The sequence below is a fragment of the Cetorhinus maximus genome, chromosome 20, assembly GCF_964194155.1.
Source record: "Cetorhinus maximus chromosome 20, sCetMax3.hap1.1, whole genome shotgun sequence".
Taxonomy (NCBI): Eukaryota; Metazoa; Chordata; class Chondrichthyes; order Lamniformes; family Cetorhinidae; genus Cetorhinus; species Cetorhinus maximus.
The window spans coordinates 82,095,015-82,122,310 of NC_135898.1; the positions used below are offsets into that span (position 1 = coordinate 82,095,015).

A 27,296-nucleotide genomic window follows, 5' to 3' on the forward strand; every position below is an offset into this window, starting at 1 on the left:
ACCCTCCGACAGTGCGGCACTCCCTCAGTACTGACCCTCCGACAGTGCGGCACTCCCTCAGTACTGACCCTCCGACAGTGCGGCACTCCCTCAGTACTGACCCTCCGACAGTGTGGCTCTCCCTCAGTACTGACCCTCCGACAGTGCGGCACTCCCTCAGTACTGACCTTCCGACAGTGCAGCATTCCCTCAGTACTGACCCTCCGACAGTGCAGCACTCCCTCAGTACTGACCCTCCGACAGTGCGGCACTCCCTCAGTACTGACCCTCCGACAGTGCAGCACTCCCTCAGTACTGACCCTCTGACAGTGCAGCTCTCCCTCAGTACTGACCCTCTGACAGTGCAGCTCTCCCTCAGTACTGACCCTCTGACAGTGCAGCACTGACCCTCAGTACTGACCCTCTGACAGTGCGGCACTCCCTCAGTACTGTAGTGTCAGTGTCAGCCTGGATTTTGTGCTCCAGCCTCTTGGTGAGCTGACGCTAAAGTTAACATGTATGGTGCAGATGTTGCAGAATATTGTGGAAATAGACAGCGACTCCGGCAGGATGGGTTAATGATTCTTTGCCATTAACATGGAACTGAATTGTGGGAACTGCAGTCAGAATCGAAACATCTCATTTTTATTGCTGACTCTCTGCTGTGTGTCTTCAGAATTCTCTGAATTTCTCAAGAACATCAGCATCAGAGTCGCTTGGTTTGAACTTTATGACTATTGATTTCTGTCCTCACACAGAACCTCACATGGCCTCTCCTGGCAGTCGCCATCCTCACTTCCTTTGGTTCCTCCATGGCTTATGGCTATAACCTGGCAGTGGTGAACTCACCGGCAGAGGTAAGAGAACATCACTGAGCAGGAATCCAGTGCCCTGTCGCAGCAGAGAGAAAAGGGGAAGCATGAAAGTAGGAATGGGAGTGACTGTGGGAATGGGAGCAAGGCGAGTGTGGGTGTGAAGGGGAGTGTGGGTGCAAGGTATGTGTGGGTGCGAGGTGGGTGTGTGTGCGAGGTAGGTGTGTGTGTGTGGGTGTGTGTGCGAGGTGTGTGTGTGTGCGAGGTAGGTGTGTGTGTGTGGGTGTGGGTGTGAGGTGTGTGTGTGTGCGAGGTAGGTGTGTGTGTGTGGGTGTAGGTGTGAGGCGTGTGTGGGTGCGAGGTGTGTGTGGGTGCGAGGTAGGTGTGTGTGTGTGGGTGTGTGTGCGAGGTGTGTGTGTGTGCGAGGTAGGTGTGTGTGTGTGGGTGTGGGTGTGAGGTGTGTGTGTGTGCGAGGTAGGTGTGTGTGTGTGGGTGTGGGTGTGAGGTGTGTGTGGGTGCGAGGTGTGTGTGGGAGCGAGGTGTGTGTGGGTGCGAGGTGTGTGTGGGAGCGAGGTAGGTGTGTGTGTGTGGGTGTGGGTGTGAGGTGTGTGTGGGTGCGAGGTGTGTGTGGGAGCGAGGTAGGTGTGTGTGTGTGTGGGTGTGGGTGTGAGGTGTGTGTGGCTGCGAGGTGTGTGTGGGTGCGAGGTAGGTGTGTATGTGTGGGTGTGGGTGTGAGGTGTGTGTGGGAGCGAGGTAGGTGTGTGTGTGTGGGTGTGAGGTGTGTGTGGGTGCGAGGTGTGTGTGGGTGCGAGGTGTGTGTGGGTGCGAGGTAGGTGTGTGTGTGTGGGTGTGGGTGTGAGGTGTGTGTGGGTGCGAGGTGTGTGTGGGAGCGAGGTAGGTGTGTGGGTGTGGGTGTGAGGTGTGTGTGGGTGCGAGGTGTGTGTGGGAGCGAGGTGTGTGTGGGTGCGAGGTAGGTGTGTGTGTGGGTGTGGGTGTGAGGTGTGTGTGGGTGCGAGGTGTGTGTGGGAGTGAGGTAGGTGTGTGTGTGTGGGTGTGGGTGTGAAGTGTGTGTGGGTGCTAGGTGTGTGTGGGTGCGAGGTAGGTGTGTGGGTGTGGGTGCGAGGTGTGTGTGGGTGCGAGGTGGGTGTGGGTGCGAGGTGTGTGTGGGTGCGAGGTGTGTGTGGGTGCAAGGTGTGTGTGGGTGCGAGGTGGGTGTGGGTGCGAGGTGGGTGTGTGTGCGAGGTGGGTGTGGGTGCGAGGTGTGTGTGGGTGCGAAGTGGGTGTGTGTGCGAGGTGGGTGTGGGTGCGAGGTGTGTGTGGGTGCGAGGTATGTGTGGGTGCGAGGTGGGTGTGGGTGCAAGGTGGGTGTGGGTGCGAGGTATGTGTGGGTGCGTGGTGGGTGTGGGTGCAAGGTGGTTGTGGGTGCGAGGTGGGTGTGGGTGCGAGGTGTGCATGGGTGCGAGGTGGGTGTGGGTGCAAGGTGGGTGTGGGTGCGAGGTGGGTGTGGGTGCAAGGTGGGTGTGGGTGCGAGGTATGTGTGGGTGCGAGGTGGGTGTGGGTGCAAGGTGGGTGTGGGTGCGAGGTGGGTGTGGGTGCGAGGTGGGTGTGGGTGCGAGGTGGGTGTGGGTGCGAGGTGGGTGTGGTGCGAGGTGGGTGTGGGTGCGAGGTGTGTTTGGGTGCGAGGTGGGTGTGGTGCGAGGTGGGTGTGGGTGCGAGGTGGGTGTGGGTACGAGGTGTGCATGGGTGCGAGGTGGGTGCGAGGTGTGTGTGGGTGCGAGGTGTGTTTGGGTGCGAGGTGTGTGTGCGTGCGAGGTGGGTGTGGGTGCGAGGTGGGTGTGGGTGCGAGGTGGGTGTGGGTGCGAGGTGGGTGTGGTGTGAGGTGGGTGTGGGTGCGAGGTGTGTTTGGGTGCGAGGTGTGTGTGAGTGTGAGGTGGCTGTGGGTGTGAGGTGGCTGTGGGTGCGAGGTGTGTGTGGGTGCAAGGTGTGTGTGGGTGCGAGGTGTGTGTGGGTGCGAGGTGTGTGTGGGTGCGAGGTGTGTGTGGGTGCGAGGTGAGTGTGGGTGTGGGTGCGAGGTGTGTGCGAGGTATGTGGGTGCGAGGTGTGTGTGGGTGTGAGGTATGTGTGGGTGTGAGGTGGGTGTGGGTGCGAGGTGGATGTGGGTGCGAGGTGGGTGCGAGGTATGTGGGTACGAGGTGTGTGTGGGTGCGAGGTGTGTGTGGGTGTGAGGTGTGTGTGGGTGCGAGGTGTGTGTGGTGCGAGGTGGGTGTGGGTGTGAGGTATGTGTGGGTGTGAGGTGGGTGTGGGTGCGAGGTGGATGTGGGTGCGAGGTGGGTGCGAGGTATGTGGGTACGAGGTGTGTGTGGGTGCGAGGTGGGTGTGGGTGTGAGGTGGGTGTGTGTGTGGGTGTGAGGTGGGTGTGGGTGCGAGGTGGGTGTGGGTGCGAGGTGGGTGTGGGTGTGAGGTGGGTGTGGGTGTGGGTGTGAGGTGGGTGTGGGTGTGAGGTGTGTGTGGGTGTGAGATGGGTATGGGTGTGAGGTGGGTATGGGTGCGAGTTGGGTGTGCGAGGTGGGTGTGTGTGCGAGGTGTGTGCGGGTGCGATGTGTGTGTGGGTGCGATGTGTGTGTGGGTGCGATGTGTGTGTGGGTGCGAGGTGTGTGTGTGTGCGAGGTGGGTGTGGGTGTGGGTGCGAGGTGTGTGCGAGGTATGTGGGTGCGAGGTGTGTGTGGGTGTGAGGTATGTTTGGGTGTGAGGTGGGTGTGGGTGCAAGGTGGATGTGGGTGCGAGGTGGGTGTGGGTGCGAGGTGGGTGTGGGTGCGAGGTGGGTGTGGGTGCGAGGTGGGTGTGGTGCGAGGTGGGTGTGGGTGCGAGGTGTGTTTGGGTGCGAGGTGTGTTTGGGTGCGAGGTGTGTTTGGGTGCGAGGTGTGTGTGGGTGTGAGGTGGCTGTGGGTGCGAGGTGTGTGTGGGTGCGAGGTGTGTGTGGGTGCGAGGTGTGTGTGGGTGCGATGTGTGTGTGGGTGCGAGGTGTGTGTGGGTGCGAGGTGGGTGCAAGGTGGGTGTGGGTGCGAGGTGTGTGTGGGTGCGAGGTGTGTGCGAGGTATGTGGGTGCGAGTTGTGTGTGGGTGTGAGGTATGTGTGGGTGTGAGGTGGGTGTGTGTGCGAGGTGGGTGTGGGTGCGAGGTGGGTGCGAGGTATGTGGGTACGAGGTGTGTGTGGGTGCGAGGTGTGTGTGGGTGTGAGGTGGGTGTGGGTGCGAGGTGTGTGTGGTGCGAGGTGGCTGTGGGTGTGAGGTGGGTGTGGGTGCGAGGTGGATGTGGGTGCAAGGTGGGTGTGGGTGCGAGGTGGGTGTGGTGCGAGGTGGGTGTGGGTGCGAGGTGTGTTTGGGCTGCGAGGTGTGTGTGGGTGTGAGGTGGCTGTGGGTGCGAGGTGTGTGTGGGTGCGAGGTGTGTGTGGGTGCGATGTGTGTGTGGGTGCGAGGTGTGTGTGGGTGCGAGGTGGGTGCAAGGTGGGTGTGGGTGCGAGGTGTGTGTGGGTGCGAGGTGTGTGCGTGGTATGTGGGTGCGAGGTGTGTGTGGGTGTGAGGTATAGGTGGGTGTGGGTGCGAGGTGGGTGCGAGGTATGTGGGTACGAGGTGTGTGTGGGTGCGAGGTGTGTGTGGGTGCGAGGTGGGTGTGGGTGCAAGGTGTGTGTGGTGCGAGGTGTGTGTGGTACGAGGTGGGTGTGGGTGTGAGGTGGGTGTGGGTGCGAGGTGGATGTGGGTGCGAGGTGGGTGTGGGTGCGAGGTGGGTGTGGGTGCGAGGTGGGTGTGGGTGCGAGGTGGGTGTGAGTGCGAGGTGTGTGTGGTGCGAGGTGTGTGTGGGTGCGAGATGGGTGTGGGTGCGAGGTGTGTGTGGGTGTGAGGTGTGTGTGGGTGCGAGGTGTGTGTGGGTGCGAGGTGTGTGTGGGTGCGATGTGTGTGTGGGTGTGAGGTGTGTGTGGGTGCGAGGTGTGTGTGGGTGCGAGGTGTATGTGGTGCGAGGTGTGTGTGGTGCGAGGTGGGTGTGGGTGTGAGGTGGGTGTGGGTGCGAGGTGGGTGTGGTGCGAGGTGGGTATGGGTGCGAGGTGGGTGTGGGTGCGAGGTGGGTGTGGGTGGGAGGTGTGTGTGGGTGCGAGGTGGGTGTGGGTGCGAGGTGGTTGTGGATGCGAGGTGGTTGTGGATGCGAGGTGGGTGTGGGTGCGAGGTGTGTGTGGGTGCGAGGTGTGTGTGGGTGCGAGGTGTGTGTGGGTGCGAGGTGGGTGTGGGGGTGAGGTGGGTGTGGGTGTGGGTGTGAGGTGGGTGTGGGTGTGAGGTGGGTGTGGGTGTGAGGTGGGTGTGGGTGTGAGGTGTGTGTGGGTGCGAGGTGGGTGTGGGTGTGAGGTGGGTGTGGGTGTGGGTCTGAGGTGGGTGTGGGTGTGAGGTGGGTGTGGGTGCGAGGTGGGTGTGGGTGTGAGGTGGGTGTGGGTGTGGGTGTGAGGTGGGTGTGAGTGTGAGGTGTGTGTGGGTGTGAGGTGGGTATGGGTGCGAGGTGGGTGTGGGTGCGAGTTGGGTGTGCGAGGTGGGTGTGTGTGCGAGGTGTGTGTGGGTGCGAGGTGTGCGTGGGTGCGAGGTGGGTGTGGGTGCGAGATGGGTGTGCAAGATGGGTGTATGTGCGAGGTGTTGTCTGGTTAATGATTTCAGAGACAAGCTGGGTGAGTTTTGCCTTGAGGATCAGACTGTGGGATGTGTTGGATAAGCTCACATGCTGGAGGAAGATGTGTCAGTCTCTGAGTGACTGGAATCTTGGGACTGCCTGGTTGAACAAGGCACTCTGTTAAAGTTGTTTAATGAAGGTGTTTTTTTATTTATTTCATGGGATGTGAGCGTTGTTGGCTGGGCCAGCATTTATTGCCCATCCCTAATTGCCCTTGAGAAGGTGGTGGGGAGTTGCCTTATTGAACCGCTGCAGTCCATATGGTGTAGGTACACCCACAGTGCTGTTAGGAAGGGAGTTCCAGGTCTTTGGTCTAGAGCTTTTTGGGAGTAAAAACATTCGTAACTTGAGGTAGAGGCAGTAAGCATAGTCCAAGCGAGTGGACCTTTGGTCGACTAGAGAAATTCCTGGGTGAGTCTGTCTGATTGGGGCAAATCATAGAATCATACAACTTAGAAAGAGGCCATTCAGCTCATTGTGCCCATGCCAGCTCCTTGAAAGATCTGTCCAATTAGTCCCACCACTCCCCTGCTCTTTTCCCTTTGTATTTCTCCAATTCTCTTTTGAAAGTCACCACTGAATTACTTATTCCCAGTATATTAAAGATTTCTACAACGACACCATACTGGAACGATTCAACCAGTCCTTATCCACCCATCACTTGGTGCTGATGTACTCCGCGACTGTCTCCGTGTTTGCCGTTGGTGGGATGTTTGGCTCGGTCCTCGTCGGGATGCTTGTGGCAAAGTTCGGTCAGTAAGTATCAAAGGCATCGCTTGTCTCCGCCCCCGTCTTGGCTCATCTGCTGCTGAAGTCCTCATTCATGCTTGTGTTATCTCTAGACTCGACTAATCCAATGCACCCCTGGCTCATGTCTCACATTCTATATTCCAAAACTTGAGCTCATCCAAAACTCTGGTGCCTGTGTTTTAACTCACACTAATTCCCATTCCCTTATGCCCCCTATGCTTGCTGACCTACATTGGCTACAATGTCTTGATTTTAACTTACTTATCCTTTTTCAAATCCCACCATGTCCTATCTCTGTAAACTCCTCCAGTCTCACAACCCTCCGAGATATCTGCGCTCAACCAATTCTGGCCTCTTGAGTAACCCTGATTTTAACCACTCCACCATTGGTGACCACACTTTCATTTGTCTAGGCCCTAAACTCTGGAATTCCCTTCCTACACTGCTTCTCTCTGCTTCTCTCCCTCAATTTCCTCCTTTAAGACACTCCTTAAAACCGGCCTCTTTGACCAAGCTTTTGATCAGCTGACCTAATATTGCCTTGCTGTTAATTTTCATTCTTGTGAAGCATCTTAGGAGGTTTTCCCGTGTTAACCGCTCCATATAAATCCAAGTTGTTGATGGAGACTTGAAAATGGAGACTGTCACTGTTGGTTTAGAGTGTCTCCTCGTTTGGGGGAGTGAGTGTTACAGCCCTCTCTATAACACTAGCTCTTCAGTCTCTGGTTTGTACTTTTACAAAAATCCCCATCACACCTCTCCCATTCCTTCCACCCTCCCCTGAAGGTGCTGCCTCTTGCTGGGTACAGCCCCCTGGATACTGGCAGTCCTCCAGCACCAAGTGCATGTTCTGCATGTGCAAACCGGAACAGCAAGGGTCATTGGGAAGGTGGACTGCAGGGGGCACCCTGCACTCTCCCTCTTTAACTGTCTCACTCATTCATTCATTCTTTCTCTCACCGTCATTTGTCCTCTCTCCCTTTATCATTTTCTCACTCTTTCTCCCTCATTCTCATTGTTCTTTCTCTCTCTTTCTCTATCTCATTCTTTCTGTCATTCTCCCATTTTTCTCCCTCTTATTCTTTCACATTCTCCCTCTCTTTCTGATTTTCATTCTTCCCCCTCCCTCATTCTGTCTCTCATTTCATCTCATTCTCTCTTTTATTCTTATTCATTCTCCCTCTCTCTTCCATTTTTTTCCCTTTCTCATTCTCTCTGTCCCACAAAACATCGCAGTAAGTAACATTGGATAGTGATTCAGGCCCTTGATTACCCGTGTCCACCCCTGGGTGCTGATTTCCCAGTGTTTGGGTTAGACCGGGTTCACTGAGCACAGGCCGGGAGATAGACGTGGAATCTGTTGGACTGTCAGCCTCAGGACCAGTTTGGTGGGTGCATTTCCTTATTCTGGACTGGAAACCCAGCCACCTGCGCCAAACAAACACTGCAGAGTACTTCACATTAAAGAAAGACTTGGCAGTTCAAGAACTGTTAGAGTTTAGAAGAATAAGGGTGAGGGATAATCTGTTTGAGGTATTTAAGATGGTTAAAGTATTTGATAGTGTTGATAGAGATAAATTATTTCTTCTGGTGAGGGTGGGTGGGGGGGGGGTTCAAGAATAAGGGGGACGAAACTTAAAATTAGAGCCAGACTATTCAGGGGTGATATCAGGAAGCATTTCTTCACACAAAGGGGCATGGAAATCTGGAACTGTGTGTCCCCCCACCACCCCCGAGAAGCCATTGAATATGGGGGAAGGGGTCAATTGAAAATTTCAAAACTGAGATTGATGGATTTTTGTTGCGAAAGGGGATTAAGGGTCATTGAACCACGGTAGATAGTGTTAAATGTCGTACATTGAAAGTCCATTCTTTACCTTCCCTTCGTAGTATATATTATGGCATGACTAAGAATGAGATTGCACTGAGAATTTCATTCCATCGCAGGAAACAGTTGTCAAGTGAGACTTTTGCAGATTACATTCTCGAATTAAAGAAACTCGCTCATCACTGTGTGTGTGTGTGTGTGTGTGTGTGTGTGTGTGTGTGTGTGTGTGCGCGCGCGCGTGTGTGTGTGTGTGTGGGGTGCAAACTTAGAAATTGACCTCAGAGAAACATCCATAGGAGGGTCTAAAGAACAATAAAATCCAGGCCAGGTTTTTAAGCAAAGGTAATAAGGTGACGTGGGAGGAAGCCGGCAATGAGGTCACAGCCGTGCAAGTGGAAGAAAGAGAGTTGCAAATTACAAGGGAGTTCTTTTTCTGAGCCAGCAGGGAAGGTCCACTGGATGCCAGGCCACGACAGCCAAGTTCATGCTCTCAGAGTCAGAAATTTAGATATTTCCATGGCCATGGTGGGAACCAACCATTTAAATGCTCCCATTTCCAATCAAAGTGGAAAAGACGGTCATATCCAGACGACATTCAGCAGAGGAAACAGTAATTCTCCAGGTCGTGGTTAAGCTCCCCGGGTCACAGCCATGCAATGTTGTGGTAGATCTAAAGCTAGTTCAGGAGTCTGGATATCCTCGAATGTGCATATGACAGATATGGAATCAGAACTTGGTGTTATTGATCAGGAGTTGTGCACAGTCAGAGAGCAAGAGAAACAGCACATGGATGATGCGAGTAATAGGGATGAAGATATAATTCCAGTGCCCGCGGTAGAAATGAAAATTGGAGTTTCATAACTTACTTTCAATACTGATCCAGCCACAGCAATGTCTGTTATCTCGGCAGGAGGGTACAAGAAGACCCTAAGTCACATTCCCTTACACAAGACTGGTGTAAAACTGACCAGTTATTCCAATAACAGTATTCCAGTGTTTGGTGAAGTTAGTGTTACTGTGGAATATGATGATACATCCTAATACTTACCATTGGTAGCACGAGAAGGGAACAAAGTTTCCCCGATGGGAAGAAATTGGCTTAAGAAAGTACAGTTAAACTGGGTCGTGTTATTTACAGCAGGGATCAGTAAGACTATGCCTGTCATTGAGGAAGCGCTAAGGGAGCACAAAATGCTTTTTGTGTAAAGAGGACCAAATGATAGAATTAACCGTTAATGTGAGTCAGCAGATCATACAAATGCCGACTTTCTTTTGAGATTTCCCATGAAGACTGATTCATTTCTAGCCACTGAGTTACCGGTGAATTACTTTACATACACAAACATGCCAGTGTCTGCCAGAGAAATTAGTGAAGAAATTCACAAGGACGCAGTGCCCAATAAAGAGCTCATTCTTGTCATGAATGACTAGCCTAAAGAATATGATGATAAGAAATTCACGCCGCGTGATATCAAGAAATGGCTGAAGGCACTGGATACTGCAAAGGCTATGGGCCTGACAATATTCCAGCAATAGTACTGAAGACTTTTGCTCCAGAACTAGGTGCACCCTTAGCCAAGCTGTTCCAGTACAGCTACAATGCTGGCATCCACCCAACAATGTGTAAAATTGCCCAGGTATGTCCTGTACACAAAAACAGGACAAATCCAACCCAGCTATTTACCACCCCATCAGTCTACTCTTGGTCATTGGCAAAGTGATGGAAGGGGTTGATGACAGTGCTATCAAGAGGCACTTACTCAGCAATGAGATGGGGAGGTGGTGGCATAGTGGTAATGTCACTGGACTAGTAATCCAGGCGCCCAGGCTAAAGCTCTGGGGATATGGGTTCAAATCCTCCCAGGGCAACTGGTGGAATTTAAATTCAATTAATAAAACCTGGAATGTGAAGTTAGTCTCAGTAATGGTGACCATGGCAGCTTTTGTTGATTGTTGTAAAAACCCACCTGGTTCACAATGTCCTTCAGGGAAGAAAATCTGCCCTTCTTACCTGGTCTGGCCTACATGTGACTCCAGACCGACAGCAATGTGGTTGACTCTTAATTGCCCTCTGAAATGGCCGAGCAAGGCACTCAGTTCAAGGGCAATTAGGGATGGGAAACAAATGCTGGCCTTGTCATTGACACCCACATGCTGTGAACGAATATTAAAAAAAGTAACCTGCTCACTGATGCTCAGTTTGGGTTCCACCAGGACCACTCGACTCCTGACCTCATTATAGCCTTAGTCCAAACATGAACAAAAGAGCTGAACTCAAGAGGTGAGGCGAGAGTGACTGCCCTTGACATCAAGGCAGCATTTGACCAAGTGTGGCATCAAGGAGCCCTAGCAAAACTAGAGTCAATGGGAATTGGGGGGAAAACTCTCCGCTGGTTGGAGCCATACCTAGCACAAAGGAAGATGGTTGTGGTTGTTGAAGGTCAATCAATTCAGTCCCAGGATGTCGTTGTAGGAGTTCCTCAGGGTGGCGTCCTAGGCCCGACCATCTTCAGCTGCTTCATCAATGACCTTCCTTCCATCATAAAGTCAGAAGTGGGGATGTTCGCTGATGATTGCACAATGTTCAGCACCATTCGCGATACCTCAGATACTGAAGCAGTCCATGTCCAAATGCAGCAAGACCTGGACAATATCCAGGTTTGGGCTGACAAGTGGCAAGTAACATTCATGCACACAGGTGCCAGGCAATGACTGTCTCCAACAAGAGGAAATCCAACCACCCAAATACTGAGGCTATAAGACAGGTCAAAGGCTGGGAATTCTGTAGAGAATAACTCAGCTCCTGACTCCCCAAAGCCTGTCCACCATCTACAAGGCACATGTCGGACACGTGTTGGAATACTCTGCACTTGCCTGGATGAGTGCAGCTACAATAACACTTAAGAAGATTGTTACCATCCAGGACAAAGCAGCCCGCTTGATTGGCACCCCATCCATCACCTTCAACATCCACTCCCTCCACCACTGATATACCGTGGTGGCAGCAGTGTGTACCACCTACAAGATGGAAAGCAGCAATTCACCAAGGCTCCTTAGACAGCACCTTCCAAACTCATGACTTCCGCCACCTAGAAGGACAAGGGCAGAGGATGCAAGGGAGCACCACCACCTGGAAGTTCCCCTCCAAGTCACTCACCATCCTGACTTGGAAGTATATCGCCGTTCCTTCACTGTCACTGGATCAAAATCCTGGAACTCCCTTCCTAAAAGCATTGTGGGTGTACCTGCACCACATGGACTGCAGCGGTTCAAAAAGACGGTGACCATCACCTTCTCAAGGGCAATTAGGGATGGGCAATAAAAATGCTGGCCTAGCCAGTGATACCCAGATCCCATGAAAGAATTTTTTTAAATTGCAGAAATGTTTGTTTCACAAGTGTTTACAAAAAGTAACTCACCTCCTGACTCTCCAAAGCCTGTCCACCATCTACAATGCACAAGTCAGGAGTGTGATGGAATATTCTCCACTTGCCTGGATGAGTGCGGCTCCAACAACACTCGAGAAGTGTTGACACCATCCAGGACAAAGCAGCCCACTTGATTGGGGTCACATCCACAAACATCCACTCCCTCCACTGCCGATGCACAGTGGCAGCAGTGTGTACCATCTACAAGATGCGCTGCAGGAATTCACCAAGCCTCCTTCGACAGCACCTTCCAAACCCACGACCGCTACCATCTAGAAGGACAAGGGTAGCTGACAGCTGGGAACACCACCACCTGGAAGTTCCCCTCCAAGGCATTCGCATTCCTGACTTGGAAATATATCACCATTCCTTCACTGTTGCTGGGCCTAAATCCTGGAACTCCCTTCCTAACAGCACTGTGGGTGTACCTACATCACATGGACTGCAGTGGTTCAAGAAGGCAGCTCACCACCACCTTCTCAAGGGCAACTAGGGATAGGCAATAAATGCTGGCCTAGCCAGCGAAGCCCACATCCCATGGATGGATTAAAAAAAACAGAAATGAACTGAGTGTAGATCAAGGCTGTCTCCTATGGGGTTTAAGAGTCATTATTCCACAAAGGTTTAGAGGAAGAGTGAGGAACTTCAACAAGTGAACAAATAGATAGTGGCTATGAAAGCAATAGCAAGAGGATATTTTTGGTATCCAAAGTTAGATTAGGATAACAGGGGAAGTGATGGTGTAGTGGTATACTTGTGGGCCTAGTAAACCAAAAACTCAGGTAATGCCCTGATAGCACAGGTTCAAATCCTGCCACTTCAGGTGGTGGAATTTAAATTCAATAAAAATCTGGAATTTTTTTTTTAAAAGTAAATTTAAAAGTCTAATGATGGCCATGAAACCATTGCTGATTGTTGTAAAAACTCATCTGGTTCATTAATGTCCTTTAGGGAAGGAAATCTGCTGCCTTTACCTGATCTGGCCCGCATGTGACTCCAGGCCCACATCAAGGTGGTTGACTCTTAAATGCCCTCTGAACAAGGGCAATAAATGCTGGCCTAGCCAGTGATGCCCACATTCTATGAACGAATGAAAAAAAAGGAACTGGTGAAAAATTGTGATGTGTCTCAGAATGAGAAATGACCCAACCAATATTCCATTCATTCTATAGTCAAAGAGAAGAAAACCGTGGGAGTAAGCATGTGTTGATTTCTTTGAAGTGGAAAGGAAAGAGTACCTTGTTTTGGTCAACAGCAATAGCAAGTGGATAAATGTTGAGTCTATGCCCAGTGCCGCAAGTGCCAAAACTATTGAGGTTTTGAGAAGTTGGTTTGCAATTTATCTGTTGCCAGAATGTTGGCGTCAGATACTGGTCCACAGTTTACATGAGAAGAGTTTGAAATATTTTTGAGTAAGGATGGAGTCAAACACACTCTAATGCTGACATATCACCCAACATCGAATGGTGCTGCAGAAAGAAGGGTCCAGATTGCGAAGAGGTCTTTGTGGAAGCATTTGCTGGGTGACAAGCCAGGCAGTAATTTCCATGTTTCTCTTTGACACAGGCTGGACAATTTTCTATTCTCTTGAGGAATAACCCCAAGGTGTACAATACATTGCTCACCTTATGAGTTAGTGTTTAAACACACTCCTAGGACAAGGTTTGGTTTGCTTAAGCCTAACATCAATAGCAAAGAGAAAAGCAAGATCAAGTGAAGAGGAGGCTTGGTCAGAAGGTCATGGTGAAAAACAATCGAGGTGATAAGGAGAAGTATGTGACCAGAGTTGTTGTAAAGAGTCTAGGTACATTCACATATCAAATGAAAATTGGAGAGAGAACCCATCCGTGTCACATAGATCATTTGCTTGAAAGAGGAAATCTGACAAAGGAAGAGCATGAGAAGCCTGCTATAGTTCAAATCCCTCCTACAGCACAAAGTGAAAGTCAGCAAGAAACTGAACGTCAGAAAGAAACTGAAAGCTTGCTGGTATTACAGAATCCACCGGTAGAGCAGTGTGAACCAGGGTCTTTGATTAAGGCAAATCAATCAATATCACAGCCCCAACCATAAAGTGGAGTTGGTAGTCAAAGTCAAAGCTCGGGTTTGACACAATCAGAGATGTTGAGAGAGCAGAGTCAAGCTAATGGAAATAGGAGGAGATACCCAGACAGAACGGGAAAGAAGCCAGATAGGTTAATTGTGAGTATGTAGGAAGGAAGAAGAAAAAAATCTGTTCTTTTCATTATTTCTTGTCAAATGATATTTTTGGTAAAGACATACTCGTGTTAAGGAAAAACAAGTTTTTTACGTGTAAATTACCCTGGTAATCTCGGTCATACATGTTTTGGTTTTGATTACAGTAAAAACAAGTATGCAACCTGTTAATTTTCAGGTATTGTCGATGTTAGCTTAGTCACATTGTATTCTGGGAAATTATGCACATGTACCATTTTATATTTTAATGTATAAGATTTTTTTAAGTGGGGAGGGAATGTAATATATTGCAAGATATGAGCATTTTTTTATAGTGCCCTCTTTGCTGCCCTCTCTGTTGGGGAGGTGTAAATAAAGTTAGTTCAATGGCTGCCTGCAGCTGAGCATGTGTTAGTCTTAATGCAATACACAACAAATCATCCGTGATTTGACTGAACAACAGAACAGACTCGAGGGGCTGAATAGTCTCCTCCTGTTCCTTTCAAAAGAAAATTTGATAATTATCTGAAGAGAAAAAATTTGCAAGTTTAGAGAGAAAAGACAGAGAGTGGGTCTAGGCAAGTTTTTTTAATTCATTCACTGGATGTGGGCTTCACTAGCTGGGCCAGCATTTATTGCCCATCGCTAGTTGCCCTTGAGAAGGTGGTGGTGAGCTGCTTCCTTGAACCTCTGCAGTCCATGTGGTGTGGGTACACCCACAGTGCTGTTAGGGAGTTCTAGGACTTGGACCCAGCGATAGTGAAGGAAAGACAATATATTTCCAAATCATAATGATGAGTGACTTGGAGGGGAACTTCCAGTTGGTGGTATTCCCATATATATGCTTCCCTTGTCCTTTTAGATGGTTGTGGTTGTGGATTTGGAAGGTGCTGTCTGAGGAACCTTGGTGAATTCCTGCAGTGCATCTTGTAGATGGTACACACTGCTGCTACTGTGTGTCGGTGGTGGAGGGGGTGAATGTTTGTGGATGTGGCGCCAATCAAGTGGGCTGCTTTGTCCTGGACGGTGTCCAGCTTCTTGAGTGTTATTGGAGCTGCATTCATCCAAGCAAGTGGAGAGTATTTCATCACACTCCTGACTTGTGCCTTGTAAATGGTGGACAGGCTTTGGGGAGTAAGGAGGTGAGTTACTCATTGCAGGATTCCTAGCCTCTGACCTGCTCTTGTAGCCACAGTATTTATATGGCTAGTCCAGTTCAGTTTGTGGTCAACGGTAACCCACAGATTGTTGATAGTGGGGGATTCAGTGATGGTAATGCCATTAAACACCAAGGGGCGATGGTTGGATTCTCTCTTGTTGGAGATGGTCATTGCCTGACACTTGTGTGGTGCAAATGATACTTGTCGTTTGTCAGCCCAAGCCTGGATATTGTCCAGGTCTTGCTGCATTTGGACATGAACTGCTTCAGTATCTGAGGAGTCGCGAATGGTGCTGAACATTGTGCAATCATCAGCGAACATCCCACTTCTGACCTTATGATGGAAGGAAGGTCATTGATGAAGCAGCTGAAGATGGTTGGGCTGAGGATACTACCCTGGGAACTCCTGCAGTGATATCCCAGAACTGAGATGACTGACCTCCAACAACCACAACCATCTTCCTTTGTACTAGGTGTGACTCCAACCAGTGGAGAGTTTTACCCCTGATTCCTATTGACTCCAGTTTTGCTCGGACTCCTTGATGCCACACTCGGTCAAATGTGGCCTTGATGTCACTCTCACCTCACCTCCAGAATTCAGCTCTTTTGTCCATGTTTGAACCAAGGCTGTAATAAGGTCAGGAGCTGGGCATCATTGAGCAGGTTATTGCTAAGCAAGTGCCGCTTGCTAGCACTGTTGATGACCCCTTCCATTACTTTACTGATGATGGAGAGTAGACTGATGGAGCGGCAATTGGCCTGGTTGGATTTGTCCTGCTTTTTGTGTACTGCACACACCTGGGCAATTTTCCACATAGCCAGGTAGATGCAATGTTGTAGCTGTACTAGAACAGCCTGAGTATGGGCGTGGCAAGTTCTGGAGCACAAATCTTCAGTACTATTGCCAGAATATTGTCAAGGCCCATAGCCATTGCAGTATCCAGTACCTTCAGCCGTTTCTTGATATCACGTGGAGTGAATCGAATTGGCTGAAGACTGGCATCTGTGATGCTGGGGACCTCTGGAGGGGGCCGAGATGGATCATCCACTCGACACTTCTGGCAGAAGATTGTAGCAAATGCTTCAGCCTTATCTTTTGCACTGATGTGCTGGGCTCCCCCATCATTGAGGTTGGGGATATTTGTGGAGCCTCCTCCTCCAGTGAGTTGTTTAACTGTCCACCACCATTCACGACTGGATGTGGCAGGACTGCAGAGCTTAGATCTGATCCGTTGGTTGTGGGATCGCTTAGCGCTGTGTATCACTTGCTGCTTATGCTGTTTGGCAGGCAAGTAGTCCTGTGTTAAAGCTTCACCAGGTTGACACCTTATTTTTAGGTATGCCTGATGCTGCTCCTGGCATACCCTCCTGCACTCTTCATTGAACCGGGGTTGATCCCCTGGCTTGATGGTAATGGTAGAGTGGGGGATATGCCTGGTCATGAGGTTACAGATTGTTGTCAAGTACAATTCTGCTGCTATTGATGGCCCACTGTGCCTCATGGATGCCCAGTCTTGAGTTGCTGGATCTGTCCAAAATTATCCCATTTAGCACAGTGGTAGTGCCACACAACACGATGGAGGGTATCCTCAATGTGAAGGCGGGAATTCGTTTCCACCATGACTGTACGGTGGTCACTCCTACCGATACTGTCATGGACAGATGCATCTGCGGCAGGCAGGTTGGTGAGGATGAGGTCAAGTATGTTTTTCCCCCACCACCTGCCGCAGACCCAGTCCAGCAGCTATGTCCTTTTGGACTTGGTCAGCTCAGTCAGTAGTGGTGCTACCGAACCACACTTGGTGATGGACATTGAAGTCCCCCACCCAGAGTACATTCTGCACCCTTGCCACCCTCAGTGCTTCCTCCAAGTGGTGTTCAACATGGAGAAGCACTGATTCATCAGCTGAGGGAGGGCAGTAAGTGGTAATCAGCAGGAGATCTCCTTGCCCAGGTTTGACCTCATGCCATGAAACTCCCAGGGCAACTCCCTCCCAACTGTATACCACTGTGTCACCACCTTTGACTGAGTCTGTCCTGCCGGTGGGGCAGGACATACCCGGGGATGGTGATGGTGGAGTCTGGGACATTGTAAGGTATGATTCCGTGTGGATGACTATGTCAGGCTTCATTAGTCTGTATGACAGCTCTTCAGTTTTGGCACTAGCCCCCAGATGTTCATAAGGTTGCTGTTTGCATTTCTGGTGCCTAGGTCGATGCCAGGTGGTCCTTCCAGTTACTTTCCTTTTTTGTGACTTTGTAGCAGTTTATTACAACTGAGTAGCTTGCTAGGCCATTTCAAAGGGCATTTAAGAGCCACATGTGGGCCAGACCAGACTAGGTATGGACGACACATTTCCTTAGGATTTTTGTGAACAAGATGGGTTTTTAACAACAATCGACAATAGTTTCAGATTTTTATTGAATTCAAATTCCACCATTTGGCATGGTGGGATTTGAACCCAGGTCCCCAGTTTATTACCCTAGACCTTTGGATTACTAGTCCAGCGACAATACCACTACACCATTGCCTCCACCTAGAGAGCCAGTACAGACACGATGTGCTGAATTGATTCTTTCCATGTTGTAACCATTCTGTGATTTCTATGTTCCTAAGTCCCAATATGAGGCAACCAGTTGGAGTGAATCAGCTGGGGGAATCAAAGGCTCCTGGAGCTTTATCTCCCTGAGGTTAAAATAAAATTAAATTAACCTCAATCTTCCAGATGTACATTTTTTTTATATTCATCCATGGGATTGTGGGCATCACTGGCTAGGCCAGCATTTATTTCCCACCCCTCCCTAATTGCCCTTGTTCAGAGGGCACTTAAGAGTCAACCACATTGCTGTGGGGCTGGAGTCATGTGTAGGCCAGACCAGGTAAGGGCAACAGATTTCCTTCCCTAAAGGGCATTAGTGAACCAGATAGGTTTTTACAACAATTAACAATGGTCAGGTCAATTTGAGGCCAGGTTTTTATTGAATTCAAATTCCACCATTTGCCATGATGGGTTTCAAACCCAGGTCCCCAGAGCATTACTCTGGATTACTAGTCCAGTGATAATACCACTACACCATCATCTCCTCTCAGTGTTACTACGCTGCCTTTACTTTTCTACACCACGATGGAGCTCTGCATGTCTGGCCAGGTCTTCCGATCCCAGCTTCTTCAGATATGCTTCCTCATAGTGCTGGGTCATCGGGAGGAAGACAAGCCACGGCCCCATTTTTACGACACTTGCTGCCATACTTTGTTAAGTGTTTAATCGTCCCAGTGTGTATGAGTGAAAGTGTGAGCGAGTGGGTGAATTGTAGGTGTGAAAGTGGGTAGGTGGGTGAGCTAAGTTGGCAAGTAGGTAGGGTGGCTGAGGTGAGTGGGGTGGGGAGGTGGGGCAGGAGGGGGGTTGGGTGGTGGGGGTTAGTCAGGCCCAATCGGGGTGGGGAGTCGGGTGGTGGGGAGCAAGTCAAGTCGGGGTGCGGAATTGGGGGGGCAAGTCAGGCCGGGCGGGGGTGAGCCGCGGATTCAGGAGGGGAGTCAGGGGTTAATTAGGGAGTTGGCAGTGGGGGGGGGGGGGTCAGTATGAGCGATTGGGGGCTAATTGTATGGTTACCCAGGAGTTAGGCTAGGATTTTTCTAACATTTCCTGGATAGCTTTCAAAGTAAGTCAGAACCGTCCATAGTCTCCGACTCTAACTGAGCGTTGGAGACTTTTTCAGAAGGCCCCATGGGTCCGTGGGATTGCCTATCGGAAGTTCAGACTTCCCGGTTAATTCACATGGAGTCAGTGCATTGGGAATTCTGAGGGGTCCTGTAGGGCATCTTGCGGGTTACATCTGGTCTCCAACGATCCAGAGAACGGAAGATCTGCTAAAGGGAAGCAGATGTACTAGCTGTTCTGGGAATTGTGTGAGGGTTTGATCTTTTGCTGATGAGTGAGACCATGTCTCCCACTGACCATCTCTCCCATTGATTAACAGGAAGGGGACCCTGGTGTACAGCACGCTCCTGATGTTACTAGCCGGACTCCTGATGGGATTCAGCAAAGTGCTGCGCTCTCCAGAAATGGTCATCCTGGGTCGCTTCATGACTGGGATCCACTCAGGTACACGATGAGATTCTGCAGCTCACTCTCTCATCACTGGTTTGGGAGTAACAGTTCAAAGAGAGAGTTTTAGAGTGGGGCAGGAAGAGAAGAAGGGATAAGAGTAGGGGAGAGAGAGAGAGTAAGGCACAGGGGAACAGAATTAGAGAGACGGGTCACAGAGTGTGAGGCAGATAAACAGATCACGAGAGAGAAGGTTGGAGAGAGGCACAGATAGATTTTTAGAGACAGACATACGGAGAAAGAAGGACAAAGACAGAGAGGGGTTAAATAGAGAGAAAGTGTGGTAAAGTGAAGTGCTATGTACCTTTTAAGAGAATGTAGTTAATTGACCATATGACCATATTGACCAATCACTACACAGCATAGGCTTCTTGGGTCTTGGTAAGTCTGGAGCTGGTGGTGACTGAAGAAGCTCACATGGTGTTAGTGCTCTGTTCTTAGTTTTAATAAACCACCAGTGTTAGTTCAGTTAAACGGTCTCTCTGCCTATATTGTTTCAAGCACCAGCTGATGTGTTAATATCAAGGGCACAGCTAGCGTTCGCCAGACAAAGCAAACCTGATAACTACAGACATAAAACTGGTAACGAGAATAAACCGGATCAATTGACGGCAATCAAGAAAGCCGCGGTGGGCCAGCTACATTACTTCACCACGACCTTGAAGCTGTTTGAAAGCGCAGTCTCCTTAGTCATCGAGTACGCTGCAGTTTGGGCATCTTGAACTATTTGACCCCGTTTCCGATGACTGGTCTCAGTCTGTTGAACGCCTAGTATTCTTCTTTACCGCTAACGACATCACGGGGGAGGACAAGAAGAGGGCGATTCTTTTGTCCACATGCGTGAGCAAAACATATGGTCTGATCGACAGCCTCACGTCACCTAACACCCCCGATACGAAGACATTCAACGAGTTAGTAAACATTGTAAACAACCACCTGAAGCCAAAGCCCTCAGTCACTATGCAGCGTTTTAAATTCACATCCAGGAACAGGCTTCCAGGAGAGACAATCGCTGGCTATGTAGCTGCTTTAAAGGAATTAAGGAAATATTGTGAGTTCAGAACTTCAATTAATGACATGTTGAGGGACCGATTGATATGCGGAATCGGGGACGATGCTATTCAAAAGCGATTGCTACCTGAAACTAATCTAGACTTCAGTAAAACATTAGAATTGGCAACAGCCATGGAGAGGCTGTTAGAGACTCCGAGGCAATAAAAGATACACAAAATAGGTGCCATCCATCTTGTAGGGCGGGAAGGGCTGGTAACAAAAGGCATGAAAACATCGGACTCCACAGGAAGGTGGGGAACGTCCACTATGTACAGACCATTGAAGAACAACAGTACTACAGTGAAAACCCACGACATTAATGAGGGAAATGCATCCAGGCAGCCTGTAGGCGATCAACAGTTCAGAAATATCGAATGCTTTTCCTGCCATCACAATGGTCACATAATGCGGCAGTGTCAAGATCAGCTGAGACACCATTTCAAAAACAAAGGTAGAAATCGTTTATCTGTCTCATTGAAGAACCAGAGGGAGCAGAATCTGACATCTATTCATTATACCACCTGAAAGTGGGTAGAACTGAGCCAATCCAGGTAGTCATTAGAGTCAATGAACAACCAACCAAGATGGAGATCGATACTGGGGCATCAATGTCTATCATAGGAGAACATACATTCAGACACTTGAATAAAGGAGTCCATCCTTTAAGTTTGGAAGAATTGGACACTAAATTAAAAACATATATGGGCGAAGAAATAAGATTGAAAGTAACATGTCAAGTCCTGGATCAATCTGCAAATTTACCCCTTATAGTGGTAGCCGGGGTGGGCCCCAGTTTAATTGGTCGCAACTGACTCAAAAAGATTAAATTGCAGTGGGCTGAGATTTTTCAAATCAGAACAAGAAACTTACAGGAATTGTTACAAAAGTACACTTCCATTTTCAATGACGAGCTGGAAGGACTCGTGGGCTACAAGCCAAAATCCTCGTAAACCCTAACACAACCCCCAGATTTATCACAGCAAGACCAGTCCCTTATGCTGCACGGGACAAGGTCGAGACCGAGATAAACAGGCTGGAAAAGTTGGATATCTTACAACCGGTGCAATTTTCCAAGTGGGTGGCACCCATAGTACCTGTACTGAAGCCAGACCAAAGTGTTTGCTTAGGAAGTGACTATAAATTAACTGTAAACAGAGCGGCCAAACTTGATAGGCACCTGATACGGAAGATTGATGAATTATATTCAAAATTGGCAGGGGGCATCACACATTCAAAACTCGACACGCGCCACACCTACCAGCAGGTAGAGTTGGAAGAAGGCTCTAGGGAATTCATGACCATCAAGAAGTATTTGGATGTGCGCTTGTGATGCCAAGGCATACAAGGCTATGGGCCTAGTGCTGGAAAATGGGATTAGAGTAGTTAGACACTTGTTTAACCAGCACAGATTCGATGGACCGAAGGGCCTTTTTCTGTGCTGTAGACCTCTATGATTCTATGACATCGAGGATTGTATCAACATACTCGAATACCCTTTGGGGTCTCATCGGCGTATGCTATTTTCCAGAGTACCATGAAAAATTTGCTTCAGGGACTGCCCCATGTCATTGTTTATCTGGATGATGTCTTAGTCACTGGGTGAACTGACGAAGAACACTTAGCTAACTTGGAGGAGGTGCTGAAACCCTTCTCACAAGTGGGGGTATGCTTGGAGCGAGAAAAATGTCTTTTCCAAGCCATAGAGGGAGTTTACTTGGGCCATAAGGTCGACGCGCTAGGGCCTGCATCCCGTGGAAGAGAAGCTCAAGGCTATTCGCGAGGCACCTGCACCTAGAAACACTACTAAAGGCCTTCTTAGGCATGATAAACTACTATGGGCGATTTGTCCCAAATCTATCAACCGTACTGGCTCCACTATACACATTGTGTGAGAAAAACCACAAATGGATTTAGTAAGCTCCACACCAGGATGCGTTTCTGAAGGTAGAGCAATTGTTAAGATCATCGACCCTACTGGTCCACTTTGACCCAAACAAAGAATTGATTTTAACTTGCGATGCATCCCCTTATGGAGTAAGGGCTGTACTTGCACATGAGATGGCGGATGGCTCCGAACGACCCACTGGTTATACAGCTCACATGCTCAGCGCTGCAGAGCGACGATATTCTCAAATTGAGCAGGAGGGTTTGTCTGTTGTGTTTGGTGTTCATAAATTCCACCAATATCTCCACGGTCGCCATTTTCACATTATATCCAACGACAAGCTTCTGGGATTATTTGGAGAGGATAAGTCGATACCTCCCATCGCATCCGCTCACATCCAGAGGTGGGCACTGATATCGACTGCTTACAAATACACTTTTATTCACTGATCGGGAAGCCAGATCACACATGACGTGCTGAGCCGCCTCCCCATGCCCGATAACTAAGTGAAGGTTCCAGTTCCCCAGGAACCTGTCTTAGTGCTAAATTTTTTGGATTCCTCGCCTCTCCAGGCCAAACAAGTCCATGAGTGGACAAGCTGAGATCCACTTTTATCTCCCGCCCGGGAGCAGGTCTTGAACGGATGATCAGGAGAGACAAAGTCGGGTGAGATGAAGCCCTATTTCAATCGCAGATATGAGCTCGCCGGCCAGGGCGGCATATTGCTCTGGGGATCAGGGGTTATTGTGGCCCCCGAGAGGGCGAAGGCCATTACTGGCCGAATTACATTGTGCTCACCCTGGCATTAGTAGGATGAAAATACTCATGCGCAGCTACTTGTAGTGGCCAGGGATGGATGCGGATATCAAAACCCTAGTCAAAAGCTGTCCTCAATGCCAGCAGCAAAAGCTACCCACCCCACTTAGCCCCATTGCATTCCTGGGAATGGCTGGGGCCACCATGAGTGCACCTCCATGTCGACTACATGGGGCCCTTCTTGGGCACGATGTTCCTTTTACTAATAGACGCCCACTCCAAGCGGATGGATGTCTACGAAGTCCGGTCACCCACATCTGCTGCCACCATAGACCGTTTGCAACAGAGTTTTGCAATGCACCGGTTACTAGAGGTGCTCGTATCACACAATGGGACTACATTTACCAGCGGGGAGTTCCACAGGTTTACAGCCCTCAGTGGAATAACTCATTTCAAAACCTTGCCTTACCACCCCTCCTCTAATGGTTTGGCTGAGCAGGCAGTCCAAAATTTTAAGTCTGGGATGAAAAAGCTGGACGGGGATTCCATCAGCACCAGATTGTCACGGTTCCTGTTCGCATACCGAATAATGCCACACACAACCACCCGTGTAGCCCCCGCTGAATTATTAATGAAGAGACGTCTCCGCACCCGTCTATCTTTTATGAGGCCGAATTTAGGGTGGAGGTGGAGAGAAACTGAGAGGCCCAGAAGGCCAGACATGATGGCCATAATTATGAAAGAAATTTCATGGTGGGAGACACAGTTCTTGCAAAGAGCTTTGGAGATGGGCTCAATTGGCTATTAGGCGAAGTGAGTGCCGTGACAGGACCTCTCTCCTATAATGTATTGGTAAACGGCCGAATAATTAGATGACACGTGGATCATCTGCGGAGAAGAGAGACAGTCCCACAAGAAGGAATGCCGTCATCGTTTGTGTTTGAGTTTGTACCGCACTTGGAAGAAATGTCACACGATTTGGAAGTACTGGTGGGATTTGTGGGACCCGAGAGGGTCGAAGACACAAACTTGTCCACTCCACCGATGAGCCTGTGGACAGTTGACCCCTGAGAAGGGGGTCTCAGAAACACCAGCCGAGGCCATTGAATTATGACGCTCAACACGTCCAAGGAAGCCTCTTGAGAAACTTGATTTGTAAATAGTTATTCATGTAAATAACTGGGATGTTGTGAAGCTTGTCAATTGTACTTTCGAATAAAGGGGGAGGAAAGTAGTAAAGTGGAGTGCTATGTACCTTTAAAAGAATGCAGTTAGTTGACTATTGGACTGTATTGACCAATCGCTATACAGCACGGGCTTGTTGGGTAACTGTAAGTCTGGAGCTGGAGGTGTTTGAAGAAGCTCACATGGTGTTAGTGCTCTGTTCTTAGTTCCAATAAACCACCAGTGTTTGTTCAGTTAATCGCTCTCTCTGCCTATATTGTTTCAAGCACCGACTAATGTGTTAATATCGAGAGTGCAGCTAGCGTTCGCAGGACAAAGCAAACCTAATAGCCAAAAACATAAAAGAAAGATAGAGAGATAGAGGAACAATTAGAAAGGAAGCAGGATAGAGATGAGGAGAGAAAATAACAAATGAACAGATCTCAAAGGCTGTGACGTTACTTCCAATGACAGCTTCTGTCAGATCCCTAATCCAATTCTTTCTGCCTCCAGGTATTTCACTCAGTGTTGTCCCAATGTATCTGGGGGAAATTGCCCCAAAGAACCTGCGAGGATTCCTGAGCTTAATCCCCACCATCTTCATCTGTCTGGGAGTGTTTGCAGCTCAAGTCCTGGGACTTAGGGAGTTGATGGGGAAGGTAAGCGCCAATGACCCTGAGTTCAACTTGTCACTTTATTCAGAAGCTCACAGTAAACACCACATTCCGGCCAATCCACATCCATGCTGATTGCTTTGAATCGGTTTGCCTCTGACAGCTTTTCTGTATCAAGTTTGAGGACATCTCCATTGAACACTGCTCCCTATGGTTCCACTCTGACCAAGAGCTGGATTTCACATTTACACAAATCAGACTCCGTCTCTCTTCCTGGCAGCTGTCTGATGCTGAACAAGTCCATTCATAACCTTGGTGTTGTATTTCACCCCGAGGTGAGTTTCTGAACAAATATTTGTGCCATCCTTAAGCCCCGATCTCTCTCACACTCCCATGTCCACTTCCATCACATTGTCATGTTCTGTCCCTGTCTCAGCTCATCTACTGCTGAAAGCCTCATTCACACCTTTGTTACCCCCAGACTCGACTGTTCCAGCTCACTGCTGGTTGGTCTCCCACATTCTATACACTCTGTAAACCTGAGGTCATCGGAAATCCTGCTGCCCATGTCCTAACTCGCACTGAGTCCCATTCCCCTATCAGGCCTGTGCTTACTGACCTTCATTAGTTCCTGGTTAAACAATGCCTCCATGTACAATTCACATCTTTGTTTTCAAATCCCTCCATGGCCTCCCTCCTCCCCTCTCCCTATCTCTGTAATCTCCTCCAGCCCCACAACCCTCCGAGATAACTGTGCCCCTCTAATTCTGACCTCTTGAGCATCTCAATTCCCATCACTCAACCATTGGTGGCCATGACTTCAGTTTCCTAGACCAAAGCTCTGGAATTCCCTCCCGACACCTCTCCACCTCTCTACCTCACTTTCCTCCTTCAAGACATTTCTTAAAACCTACCTCCTAGACACAGCGTGTGGCCATCTGACCTCATACCCCCTTATGTGGCTCAGTGCCACTTTATGTTGGATAACACTTCTGTGAAGAGCTTAGGATGTTTTACATCCAAGTTGTTGTGTATGTACATGGGAACATGTCTGAGATTATGGGACTGTTACATTGAAGAGTAACAAGTAAGTACTTGCATTTCTATAGCGCCTTTTGCATCCTCAGACCATCCCACAGCTTCACAGCCAATTAAGTACTTTTGAAGTGTAGTCATTCTTGTAATTTGGGAAACACGGCAGCCAATTTGTGCACAACAAGCTCTCACAAACAGCAATGTGATAATGGCCAGATAATTTGCTCTAATGATGTTGATTAAGGGAAAATTATTGACCTATGACACTAGGGAGAACTCCCCCTTCCACAGAATAATGCTCATGCATGTTTACATCCATGTGAGAGCACAGGCAGGCCTAATAATGTGGCGCTCCCTCAGCACTGACCTTCTGACAGTGCAGCACTCCCTCAGTGCTGACCCTCCGACAGTGCAGCGCTCCCTCAGTACTGACCCTCCAACAAAGCAGTGCTCCCTCAGATGAAAGCAAAATACTGCGGATGCTGGAAATCTGAAACAAAAACAAAAACTAGACAAACTCAGCAGGTCTGACAACATCTGTGGAGAGAAAGACAGAGTTAACGTTTCGAGTCCAGATGACTCTTCTTCAGAATTAAAGAGAAGTAAAAATATGGTGAAATATATACTGTTTAAGGAGGGTGGAACAGGTGAAGCTGGATAGAGGGCCAATGATAGGTGGAGGCAAAGGAGAGATTGCAAAAGATGTCATAAACAAAAGGTCAAAGGGGTGTTGATGGTGGTGATACTGGCTAAAGGAGGTGCTAATGGTGACATTCAGAGTAGAAAGCAGGATGAGCAAGTGACAGATGCACAAATGGGGGTGGGGGGAGGGGACAGTGTAGGAAAAAAGATCAAAATAGGCTAAAAGGTTGGGATAAAACAATGAATGGAAATAAATTTTTTAAATAATAATAATAAAAATAGGTGGGAAAAAAATATATATATAAAAATTTAAAAATAAATATTTGTAAAAGAATCAAAAAAGGGTGAGGATGGAGGAGAGAGCTCATGATCTAAAATTGTTGAACTCAATATTCAGTCCGGAAGGCTGTAAAGTGCCTAGTCGGAAGATCAGGTGCTGTTCCTCCAGTTTGCGTTGAGCTTCACTGGAACATTGCAGCAGGCCAAGGACGGACATGTGGGCATGAGAGCAGGGTGGAGTGTTGAAATGGCAAGCGACAGGGAGGTCTGGGTTATGCTTGTGGACAGACCGAAGGTGTTCTGCAAAACAGTCACCCAGTCTGCGTTTGGTCTCTCCAATGTAGAGGAGACCGCATTGGGAGCAGCGAATGCAGTAGATCTTTGTTTGGTCTATTGCATTCACTGCTCTCACTGACCCTCCAACAGTGCAGTACTCCCTCAGTACTGACCCTCTGACAGTGCAGCACTCCCTTAGTACTGACCCTCCAACAGTGCAGCACTGCCTCAGTACTGACCCTCTGACAGTGCAGCACTCCCTCAGTACTGACCCTACGACAGTGCAGCACTCCCTCAGTGCTGACCCTCCGACAGTGCAGCACTCCCTAAGTATTGACCCTCTGACAGTGCAGCACTCCCTCAGTATGGACCCTCCGACAGTGCAGCACTCCCTCAGTACTGGAAGTGTCTACTTAGGTTTTGTGCCTAACTCTCTGAAACTGGATTTGAACCCACAACTTACTGGCCAGAATTTTTGACTCGACGATGGGGGGGTGGGGCCCGCTCGCCAAGGCGCAAAATGACGTGGGGTGACATTGGGCGTGCGTCCCAACATCACCGCGCATCCTTTAGATTTACAGTTCGGCAGGCGCGCAGCCAAGTCGGCTGCACAACATTAAGGTTGGCG

At 49.3% G+C, this 27,296-nt stretch overlaps 1 protein-coding gene across 1 annotated transcript in view; it reads left to right on the forward strand.

Moving 5' to 3' along the window:
* The window catches only part of LOC144694699 (solute carrier family 2, facilitated glucose transporter member 5-like), an 82,023-nt gene that overhangs the window by 35,068 nt on the left and 19,659 nt on the right, over positions 1-27,296 (forward strand). Inside the window, exons 2-5 of the mRNA XM_078565289.1 lie at positions 738-836; positions 6,093-6,253; positions 18,837-18,961; positions 24,336-24,481. Of these exons, the coding sequence (XP_078421415.1) occupies positions 738-836; positions 6,093-6,253; positions 18,837-18,961; positions 24,336-24,481 (531 nt within the window). The remainder of the gene's footprint in view (positions 1-737; positions 837-6,092; positions 6,254-18,836; positions 18,962-24,335; positions 24,482-27,296) is intronic.